This window comes from Odontesthes bonariensis, chromosome 5 (assembly GCF_027942865.1).
Source record: "Odontesthes bonariensis isolate fOdoBon6 chromosome 5, fOdoBon6.hap1, whole genome shotgun sequence".
Classification (NCBI taxonomy): Eukaryota; Metazoa; Chordata; class Actinopteri; order Atheriniformes; family Atherinopsidae; genus Odontesthes; species Odontesthes bonariensis.
In genome coordinates, this window is record NC_134510.1 from 41,305,446 (window position 1) to 41,317,945 (window position 12,500).

At 44.6% G+C, this 12,500-nt stretch overlaps 1 protein-coding gene across 1 annotated transcript in view; it reads left to right on the plus strand.

Annotated features, from left to right (window-relative positions):
- Positions 1-3,531: 3,531 nt before the first annotated feature.
- Positions 3,532-12,500, plus strand: part of LOC142380502 (atrial natriuretic peptide receptor 1-like) — an 82,640-nt gene continuing 73,671 nt past the window's right edge. The window contains exons 1-2 of the mRNA XM_075466403.1: positions 3,532-3,923; positions 6,693-7,493. Coding sequence (XP_075322518.1) covers positions 6,725-7,493 — 769 coding nt within the window. The 5' untranslated portion in view covers positions 3,532-3,923; positions 6,693-6,724. The remainder of the gene's footprint in view (positions 3,924-6,692; positions 7,494-12,500) is intronic.

Below are 12,500 nucleotides of genomic sequence, written 5' to 3' on the forward strand. Positions count from 1 at the left end.
TGATGCTCCTAACATCTGGATCAGTGTTTCAGTTTGATGCTCCTAACATCTGGAACAGTGTTTCAGTTTGATGCTCCTAACATCTGGAACAGTGTTTCAGTTTGATGCTCCTAACATCTGGATCAGAGTTTCAGTTTGATGCTCCTAACATCTGGAACAGTGTTTCAGTTTGATGCTCCTAACATCTGGATCAGTGTTTCAGTTTGATGCTCCTAACATCTGGATCAGTGTTTCATTTTGATGCTCCTAACATCTGGATCAGTGTTTCAGTTTGATGCTCCTAACATCTGGAACAGTGTTTCAGTTTGATGCTCCTAACATCTGGAACAGTGTTTCAGTTTGATGCTCCTAACATCTGGATCAGTGTTTCAGTTTGATGCTCCTAACATCTGGATCAGTGTTTCATTTTGATGCTCCTAACATCTGGATCAGTGTTTCAGTTTGATGCTCCTAACATCTGGATCAGAGTTTCAGTTTGATGCTCCTAACATCTGGATCAGTGTTTCAGTTTGATGCTCCTAACATCTGGATCAGTGTTTCAGTTTGATGCTCCTAACATCTGGAACAGTGTTTCAGTTTGATGCTCCTAACATCTGGATCAGTGTTTCAGTTTGATGCTCCTAACATCTGGAACAGCGTTTCAGTTTGATGCTCCTAACATCTGGATCAGTGTTTCAGTTTGATGCTCCTAACATCTGGATCAGTGTTTCAGTTTGATGCTCCTAACATCTGGATCAGAGTTTCAGTTTGATGCTCCTAACATCTGGATCAGTGTTTCAGTTTGATGCTCCTAACATCTGGATCAGTGTTTCAGTTTGATGCTCCTAACATCTGGAACAGTGTTTCAGTTTGATGCTCCTAACATCTGGAACAGTGTTTCAGTTTGATGCTCCTAACATCTGGATCAGTGTTTCAGTTTGATGCTCCTAACATCTGGATCAGTGTTTCAGTTTGATGCTCCTAACATCTGGATCAGTGTTTCAGTTTGATGCTCCTAACATCTGGAACAGTGTTTCAGTTTGATGCTCCTAACATCTGGATCAGTGTTTCAGTTTGATGCTCCTAACATCTGGAACAGTGTTTCAGTTTGATGCTCCTAACATCTGGAACAGTGTTTCAGTTTGATGCTCCTAACATCTGGAACAGTGTTTCAGTTTGATGCTCCTAACATCTGGATCAGTGTTTCAGTTTGATGCTCCTAACATCTGGAACAGTGTTTCAGTTTGATGCTCCTAACATCTGGAACAGTGTTTCAGTTTGATGCTCCTAACATCTGGATCAGAGTTTCAGTTTGATGCTCCTAACATCTGGAACAGTGTTTCAGTTTGATGCTCCTAACATCTGGATCAGTGTTTCAGTTTGATGCTCCTAACATCTGGATCAGTGTTTCATTTTGATGCTCCTAACATCTGGATCAGTGTTTCAGTTTGATGCTCCTAACATCTGGATCAGTGTTTCAGTTTGATGCTCCTAACATCTGGAACAGTGTTTCAGTTTGATGCTCCTAACATCTGGAACAGTGTTTCAGTTTGATGCTCCTAACATCTGGATCAGTGTTTCAGTTTGATGCTCCTAACATCTGGATCAGTGTTTCATTTTGATGCTCCTAACATCTGGATCAGTGTTTCAGTTTGATGCTCCTAACATCTGGATCAGTGTTTCAGTTTGATGCTCCTAACATCTGGATCAGTGTTTCAGTTTGATGCTCCTAACATCTGGAACAGTGTTTCAGTTTGATGCTCCTAACATCTGGATCAGTGTTTCAGTTTGATGCTCCTAACATCTGGAACAGCGTTTCAGTTTGATGCTCCTAACATCTGGATCAGAGATTCAGTTTGATGCTCCTAACATCTGGAACAGTGTTTCAGTTTGATGCTCCTAACATCTGGATCAGTGTTTCAGTTTGATGCTCCTAACATCTGGATCAGTGTTTCAGTTTGATGCTCCTAACATCTGGATCAGAGTTTCAGTTTGATGCTCCTAACATCTGGATCAGAGTTTCAGTTTGATGCTCCTAACATCTGGAACAGTGTTTCAGTGTGATGCTCCTAACATCTGGAACAGTGTTTCAGTTTGATGCTCCTAACATCTGGAACAGTGTTTCAGTTTGATGCTCCTAACATCTGGATCAGTGTTTCAGTTTGATGCTCCTAACATCTGGATCAGTGTTTCAGTTTGATGCTCCTAACATCTGGATCAGTGTTTCAGTTTGATGCTCCTAACATCTGGATCAGTGTTTCAGTTTGATGCTCCTAACATCTGGAACAGTGTTTCAGTGTGATGCTCCTAACATCTGGAACAGTGTTTCAGTTTGATGCTCCTAACATCTGGAACAGTGTTTCAGTTTGATGCTCCTAACATCTGGATCAGTGTTTCAGTTTGATGCTCCTAACATCTGGATCAGTGTTTCAGTTTGATGCTCCTAACATCTGGAACAGCGTTTCAGTTTGATGCTCCTAACATCTGGATCAGAGATTCAGTTTGATGCTCCTAACATCTGGAACAGTGTTTCAGTTTGATGCTCCTAACATCTGGATCAGTGTTTCAGTTTGATGCTCCTAACATCTGGATCAGTGTTTCAGTTTGATGCTCCTAACATCTGGATCAGAGTTTCAGTTTGATGCTCCTAACATCTGGATCAGAGTTTCAGTTTGATGCTCCTAACATCTGGAACAGTGTTTCAGTGTGATGCTCCTAACATCTGGAACAGTGTTTCAGTTTGATGCTCCTAACATCTGGAACAGTGTTTCAGTTTGATGCTCCTAACATCTGGATCAGTGTTTCAGTTTGATGCTCCTAACATCTGGATCAGTGTTTCAGTTTGATGCTCCTAACATCTGGATCAGTGTTTCAGTTTGATGCTCCTAACATCTGGAACAGTGTTTCAGTGTGATGCTCCTAACATCTGGAACAGTGTTTCAGTTTGATGCTCCTAACATCTGGAACAGTGTTTCAGTTTGATGCTCCTAACATCTGGATCAGTGTTTCAGTTTGATGCTCCTAACATCTGGATCAGTGTTTCAGTTTGATGCTCCTAACATCTGGAACAGTGTTTCAGTTTGATGCTCCTAACATCTGGATCAGTGTTTCAGTTTGATGCTCCTAACATCTGGAACAGTGTTTCAGTTTGATGCTCCTAACATCTGGATCAGCCTTCCAGCATGTTTAAATCCAGGCTGGAAACAGTTCTGTTCAGCTGTGCATATGACACCTGAAAGTATTTATCTGCACTCTGCACTTTTTAATTAATTAATGATTATTTTGGAGAAAAAAATTAATCTGAATTATTATTATTATGATTATTATTTTTGATTTATGTTTTTATTTTTTAATGTTTTTATTGCCTTCTTGTGATTTTGTGTAGCTGTGAAGCACTTTGAATTGGGCTCTATAAATAAAATTGCCTTGTGGCTCTGAGCGGGCATCCAGCTCCCTCCATTGTCCCTCCTTTCCTGCCTCCTCACCCTCCCTCCCTCCTTCCTTCCTTACTTCCTGCCCCCCTCCTCCCCCCGGCTCCCCGCCCCGTCGCTCCGCAGGCAGGCAGCCAGTCTCCGGCTCTCAGAGCGCTTCATCGGACCCACCGGCGGCGGCGGCTCCGACACTTTTTGACCCTTTTCCCGCTCTTCAACACGTTCGCGGTGCACACTGTGGACAGAGCGCGCGCTCCCGGGAAGGTAAACGTGCTTTTAACAGTGCGCGTGACGGAACTTTGACAGGTGAACGCGTCAGCTGTTTGTTTGTGCTGGGGAGAAGTCCTCCGGACAGCAGGAGGGTTCCTGGGGCCGCGGAGCACCGGAGCACCGGAGCACCGGAGCACCGGAGCACCGGAGCACCGGAGCACCGGAGCACCGGAGCACCGGAGCACCGGAGCACCGGAGCACCGGATCACCTTCCAGGCAGCATGCGGAGGAGCACCCGCTGAGGTACCCGCGCAGCATCTGATCACACGTATCGATCAGCATTGATCGGTTTGTGTCTGATGCTGTTATGTTGGAGACTTTAAGATGTTCCACATCTGTTCTTTCAAGAGTTTCAACTTGTTTCAGCCTCCTCAAAACGTCTCCTAATTACTTTAATTCTACAAAAAAATGTAATTACAGTCCTGAGCAGGCTAATTTCTTTATGTTTTATATAAAAACAGGAAACAGATGATTCACTGAAACATGTTCCAACATGAACATAAACCCACTCTGAAACAAATGCTGTTTATTTACAACAATATCCGACTGTATTTTACCATAACTGTAAAAAAACCGATGAATATTCATCCCTCACATGTAAACTAACAGTTAAATCAGTCATTTAACAAATACCAGCAGATAACTGTGATTTAACAGCATAAAACAGAATTTGTAATGAATTTATGTCCAAATCCAAAAAACGTTATTATACTGTTTGATAAATAACAGGAGTTGCACTGTAAAATAACAGTAAAATACTGGCGTCCCTGCTGCCAGTATTTTACTGTTATTGTCAGATACAGTCGGACACTGTTGTAAATCCACAGCAGTCTGTTACAGAGCAGCAGGAGGCGTCTTCCTGTGATCTTATTGCGCTTTTCCACCAGCTCGCTTCGGCTCGGCGTGGCGCGCTATTGCGTGTTTCCACTAGCAAGCAGTACCTGCAACCGGGTTTTTTGGTATGACCTCAGCCTGGTTCCAGGCGGGATGAAGCGTTACTAAAACGTGACGTCAGCCGACTGCCTTCCACTGATTGGGCGATGAGTGTCGTCACTAGAAGCGTCATAACCGCACGACGACCGACTAGAATGTAATACAAGGCTGTGTTCGAAACCGCATACTACATACTACAAACTACATACTACATACTGCATACTGCATACTACATACTGCATACTACATACTACATACTACATACTACATACTACATACTACATACTGCATACTGCATACTGCATACTGCATACTGCATACTGCATACTACATACTGCATACTGCATACTACATACTACATACTGCATACTGCATACTGCATACTACATACTGCATACTACATACTGCATACTGCATACTAAATACTGCATACTGCATACTGCATACTGCATACTACATACTACATACTGCATACTGCATACTACATACTGCATACTACATACTGCATACTAAATACTGCATACTGCATACTACATACTACATACTGCATACTGCATACTGCATACTACATACTGCATACTGCATACTAAATACTGCATACTGCATACTGCATACTGCATACTACATACTACAAACTACATACTACATACTGCATACTGCATACTACATACTACAAACTACATACTACATACTGCATACTGCATACTGCATACTACATACTGCATACTGCATACTACATACTACATACTGCATACTGCATACTACATACTGCATACTACATACTACATACTGCATACTGCATACTGCATACTACATACTACATACTGCATACTACATACTGCATACTGCATACTACATACTACAAACTACATACTACATACTGCATACTGCATACTACATACTGCATACTGCATACTGCATACTACATACTACATACTGCATACTACATACTACATACTGCATACTGCATACTGCATACTGCATACTACATACTGCATACTACATACTGCATACTGCATACTACATACTGCATACTGCATACTACATACTGCATACTGCATACTACATACTTCATACTACATACTGCATACTACATACTACATACTGCATACTACATACTACATACTGCATGCTGCATACTGCATACTACATACTGCATACTACATACTACATACTGCATACTACATACTACATACTGCATACTGCATACTACATACTACATACTGATCGATCAGACAGTATGCAGAGCATTTACCCACAATGCATTGCGCTCCTGCCCGAGCCGAAATCAGCCGGCCTGAAGCTGATTTCTCTTAAGCTCTAAACTCTGTAAACTTTAGCAACATTTGAAACATTTTCAGGTGAGAAAGTAGTCGTTTAGATCCCCAACGTGTTGAAAACCTGACAAAATACCGGCTATTTACAATTTTGTTCCCACGAATTCGGCGCTACTAAAGCTAGCCGCAGTGAGTAACGCACTTCCTGTTATTTTCACAAAATAAAATACCCGTTGCCTTTTATCATAGGGAAAGCCATTACCATACAATTGGTGCTTTTGTTTTGAAAACAGGAAGTGAACCTACCCTCGTTGTAGCTAGCTTGAAACTGCCGTTTTGACAGGAAATGACGATCGGCGACGTCACGTTACGTTGCATCTTGGGTAGTTTGAGTATGAGTAGTAACCTCATGATGCATACCCAACATTTCAGAGAATCTAGTATGCATCCGGGAACTTAAAAAAGTTAAAGTTAGTATGAGTAGTAGGAGAAGTAAGCGGTTTCGAACACAACCCAAGACTCAAGACAAGACTCCACATTTTACTGCTTCAGCTTGTACTGCTACGAGATGGCTTCGCAGAGGAAATCCACTCCTTGGTCGGTAGAGGAGGTCCGGATTTGTACGCTGCTCGGCGCTGTGTAAATGACGTCACGGAGGTTTCGCGCAGCCGTGTTACAACGTCCCCGCCCACGTCGAGGAGGCATGAAGTGATACTCGGTTGTAATGGGAACACAACCAAACCGAGCCGTGCCGAGCCGAGCTAGCGGAAATGCGCCATAAATGCCTCTCTCGTGTTTTCAGGGTTTAATAATTGGACGACCTGCCGGGCAGAGATGGCCTGTTGGAGGGAGGGCGGCGCTCTCCTGCTGGTTCTGCTGGTTCTGCTGGTTCTGGTCGACCTGCAGGCGGCGGCCGGGCGAGACGCCGCGCACCGCAGCCTGAGACGCCACGCCCGCGGACGCCAGGAGCGCCGGGCGCAGCAGAACATCACGCTGGCGGTCATCCTGCCGCAGACCAACACAGATTACCCGTGGGCGTGGCCTCGCGTCGGGCCCGCCCTGGAGCGGGCCATCAGGACCATCAACGCCGACCCCACGCTGCTCCCAGACCACCACCTGACCTACGCCTTCAAGAACAGCGAGAACCAGGACGGGATCTGCTCCGAGTCGGTGGCGCCGCTGATGGCGGTGGACCTGAAGCTGGCCTACGACCCGTGGGCCTTCGTGGGGCCCGGCTGCTCCTACACCTCCTCCCCCGTGGGCTTCTTCACCACCCACTGGAAGGTGCCCATGATCACGGCGGGCGCTCCGGCCGTGGCGTTCTACGACGGCGTATACCCGTCCATCACCAACACCGGCCCCACCCACAGGAAGCTGGGCAGGTTCGCCCTGCGGCTCTGCGAGCGCTTCGGGTGGCGGGAACACGTGACGCTCATGTTCAGCGACAACAAGGCGGACGACCGGCCGTGCTACTTCGCCACCGAGGGTCTGTACACGGAGCTGAAGAGGATCAACATCACCACCATGGACAGCGTGTTCGAGGAGAACAAGCTGCCCATCAACTACTCGCAGATCCTGTCCGACATCCAGAGCAGCGGCCGAGGTGAGTCACCGGCCTCTGTTTCCTGTCTGCACCACCTGTTTGGGTGGAGCACCACCCGTTTGGGTGCAGCACCACCCGTTTGGGTGCAGCACCACCTGTTTGGGTGGAGCACCACCTGTTTGGGTGGAGCACCACCCGTTTGGGTGCAGCACCACCTGTTTGGGTGCAGCAATTCAATTCAATTAATTTTTATTTATATAGCGCCAAATACAACAAATGTCATCTCAAGGCACTTAGATAGTAAGTCCAATTCAAGCCAATTGGAATTCAATTAATTAATAATAATCATAATTCATAATATAATCCAATTCGTTCATATAGAGCCAATTCAAAAACAATTTCCTAGCTAAGAAAACCAACAGATTGCACTGAAAACTTTTTGTTTTTCGGTCCAATCTCCCGGCCTGAGCGTGCCTGAGGCGACTGTGGAGAGAAACGACTCCCTTTGAACAGGAAGAAACCTCTGGCAGAACCAGACTCAGGAAGGGTGGCCATCCGCCTCCACCAGCTGGGGTTTGAGAAGACAGAAAGGGGGGGGGAGGGTGCAGCGGCGGCGGCACTGTAACACCATTCAAAGGATATCTGTTGGAACAGGGAAACACGAGTTAATGACCACAATAATATCACATATACATAAAGAGAGTAAAGTGAGGAAAGGTGTGACAGATGAGGCCCCCCAGCAGTCTGGGCCTATAGCAGCTTAACTATGGGATGTTTCAGGATCACCTGAGCCATCCCTATTCAAGGTAAACACAAGAAACTTGTGCTAACGAAAAAATAAATAAATAAAGGACCAGACTCAGTGAGTAATTCCCTATACTCCCTATATAGATCTGCTCCTCACACCACAACAACCATCTTTTTACAGCCACAAGCTACCTCAGCCTCTCACCAACTGCACACCAGTCACAGCGGGGTGGGGATGCAAACCCTGGTTCGGGTAGGGGGAGAAATAAAAGAGGTAAGATAAGCGGGAATGGGATTCAAACCCTGGTTCGGGTAGGGGGTAATGAAAGTATAGAGGGTGCCAGAGGTGGAGGCAGAACAAGATACACTATCAGATTCAACAGACCTAACTATAAGCTTTATAAAAAAGGAAAGTTTTAAGCCTGGTCTTAAAAGTGGAAAGGGTGTCTGCTTCCCGGACATTTACTGGCAGCTTATTCCACAAGAGAGGGGCCTGATAACTGAAGGCTCTGCCTCCCATTCTACTTTTAGAAACTCTGGGAACCTCAAGTAAACCTGCAGTTTGGGAACGAAGTGCTCTGTTAGGAAGCACTTATATTACGAAGATGAAAGAAGGCAGTCCTAGAAACCTGTTTTATATGCGAGTCAAATGATAAGTTCTGGTCAAAAATAACTTCAAGGTTCCTCACTGTAGAACTAGAAGCCAAGGAAATACCATCTAGAGTAACTATATAGCTAGACAATTTCTCCCTGAAGCGCTCAGGTCCAAAGATAACGACTTCAGTTTTGTCTGAATTTAGCAGCAGACAGTTCTGAGTCATCCAGGTCTTTATGTCTTTAAGACATGCTTGTAGTCTGACCAACCTATTGGGTTCATCTGGTTTTATAGATAAGTACAGCTGAGTATCATCAGCATAGCAATGGAAATTTATGCCATGCTGTCTAATAATGTTACCTAATGGAAGCATGTATAAAGTGAAAAGAATCGGTCCAAGCACAGAACCCTGAGGAACTCCATGACTTACTCTGGTGTGTGAGGAAGATTCTTCATTTACAAGAACAAACTGAAATCTATCAGATAAATATGATTTAAACCAGCCTAATGCAGTTCCTTTAATCCCAATAACATGTTCAAGTCTGTGTAATAAGATACTGTGATCGACCGTATCAAATGCAGCACTGAGATCCAACAGGACAAGCACAGACACAAGTCCGCTATCAGAGGCTAAGAGGAGATCATTGGGAACTTTCAGCAGTGCTGTTTCTGTGCTATGATGCACTCTGAATCCTGACTGAAACTCTTCAAACAGATTATTTCTGTGTAAGTGATCACAAAGCTGAGCTGCAACTATTTTTTCAAGAACTTTAGACATAAAAGGGAGATTGGATATAGGTCTATAATGAGCCAACACTTCTGAATCAAGAGTAGGTTTTTTAAGTAAAGGTTTAATTACAGCAACCTTAAAAGTCTGAGGTACATATCCTGTCAACAAAGACAGATTGATCAAATCCAATATGGAAGTGTCAATTAATGGGAAAACCTCCTTGAACAGTCTGGTTGGGATTGGGTCTAAAACACAAGTTGATGGTTTAGAAGAGACTATTGCTGTTGTTAGCTCAGAGAGATCAACTGGGCAGAAGCCGTCTAAATACAAATCAGGTTCTAAAGATACTTCTAAAGCTGCTGTACTTGATGATACATCACTGATAATAGTGGGAAGGACTCCATCAATCTTCTCTCTGATAGAAACAATTTTATTAATAAAGAAGCTCATGAAATCATCACTGCTGAGAGTTAAAGGAATAACTGGCTCAGCAGAGCTCGGACTCTTAGTCAGACTGGCTACAGTGCTGAAGAGAAACCTGGGATTATTCTTATTCTCTTCTATCAATGATGAATAATAAGCAGTTCTAGCTTTACGAAGGGCTTTCTTATACATTGTTAAACTATCTTTCCAGACTAACTGAGACTCTTCTAAATTAGAGGAACGCCACTGTCTCTCCAGCTTTCTTGCAGTCTGCTTTAAAGCACGCAGCTGTGAATTATACCAAGGAGCCAGCCTCTTCTGACTGATTACCTTCCTTTTCAGAGGGGCAGCATTGTCCAGTGCTGTACGCATTGAAACTATAGTGCTGTCAACAAGAGAGTCAAGTGCTGCTGGAGTAAAGTTTATGTAGTCGTCCTCTGTCATATCTGCACATGGCAGTGAAGAAAAGGATGATGGAATTAATTCTTTAAATCTGGTTACAGCATCCTCTGATAGACACCTTCTATATGTAAATTTCTTCTCAGAAACTGTATAGTCAAGTAATGTAAACTCAAAGGTTATCAGAAAATGGTCAGATAAGACAGGGTTATGAGGGAACACTGTTAACTGTTCACTCTCAATGCCATAAGTCAGAACAAGATCAAGGGTGTGATTAAGGTAGTGAGTCGCTCTGTGAACACTCTGAGAAAATCCAATAGAGTCTAATATAGAATTAAAGTTCATATTCAGGCAGTCATTTTCAACATCTACATGAATATTAAAGTCACCCACTACAATGACTTTATCTGTACTCAGCACTAACTGGGATAAAAACTCTGAGAATTCAGACAGAAACTCAGAATAAGGGCCAGGTGGACGATACACAACAACAAACACAAGAGGTTTCTGGGATTTCCACTTTGCGTGGGAAAAACTGAGAATCAGAGATTCAAAAGAGCTCAAACTAATCTTGGGTCTGGGACTGATGAGTAACCCTGATCTGAAGATAGCTGCCACTCCTCCTCCTCTGCCTGTGGTTCCAGGAACGTGAACATTTAAACAGTCACAGGGAGTTGCTTCATTAATGCTAACATGATGCTAACATGATGCTAACATGATGCTAACATGATCCTCCTGCTGCAGCCAGGTTTCTGTAAGACAAAATATATCAATGTGATGATCACAAATCAACTCATTCACTAACAGAGACTTGGAAAGGAGAGATCTGATATTCAGCAAACCACATTTAATAAGCACCACCTGTTTAGGTGCAGCACCACCTGTTTGGGTGGAGCACCACCTGTTTGGGTGCAGCACCTGTTTGGGTGGAGCACCACCTGTTTGGGTGCACCACCTGTTTGGGTGCAGCACCATCTGTTTAGGTGGAGCAGCACCTGTTTGGGTGGAGCACCATCTGTTTAGGTGGAGCAGCACCTGTTTGGGTGCAGCACCACCTGTTTGGGTGCAGCACCTGTTTAGGTGGAGCACCACCTGTTTGGGTGCAGCACCACCTGTTTGGGTGAAGCACCACCTGTTTAGGTGGAGCACCACCTGTTTGGGTGCAGCACCTGTTTGGGTGCAGCACCACCTGTTTGGGTGGAGCACCACCTGTTTGGGTGCAGCACCACCTGTTTGGGTGGAGCACCACCTGTTTGGGTGAAGCACCACCTGTTTGGGTGGAGCACCATCTCTTTAGGTGGAGCACCACCTGTTTGGGTGGAGCACCATCTCTTTAGGTGGAGCACCACCTGTTTGGGTGCAGCACCTGTTTGGGTGCAGCACCTGTTTGGGTGCAGCACCACCTGTTTGGGTGCAGCACCACCTGTTTGGGTGGAGCATAATCTGTTTCAGGTGGCGCCCGCTGTTTGTGGGGATTTTAACCACGAGGCGGCGCTCAGACGCGACTCCGTGGAGGTTTCCTTTGAGCTGTGACATCACAGAAGGTGACCTTCCTCACCTCAGTGAGTAGAAGGTGGAGGAAGTATTGGTGACGTAGCTTCTGTCCCTGCTGAGAGCTCCATCATTCCTCCGTCTGACTGTTTTCAGCTGATTTTACTGCTGCAGGAGGAACTTTTGTTCCTCTGGCTTTTGTTTCGGTATTTTGTGTTTCAGGTTGTTTAGACTGATGCGACCCCACTGAGTGAGAACACAGCTCAGGTTTTTATCTGAATAAAAGTGACACACGGCTCAAAGTGCTGCTGAGAGTTCTTATCAATGATGGAGGCGATACGAGGAGGACAAAGGGTGAGCTGAGCTCCACGGTTATTATCCCGTAAACACTTCCTGTTAGGAACCAGGTGTAGCGTTATTGGGCATTTATACATGCATCAAATAAAAGGATTTATAAGACGTTCTCACTGTCTCAATAAACCTTAAACCGCGAATTTAGGGCACCACCTCGCTGATGTTTTAACTTGCTTTAAGTTACAGTCAGGGAGGACGACTGTTAAAATCTTACGATCCTGGTGTTAAATTAATAATCAATTAATATTCAGTCTCATATCTCGCTACTTTCGTGAAGTTCTCGTTTGGTTGGACAGACATTACATAAAGAAAGCATACGACACAATCT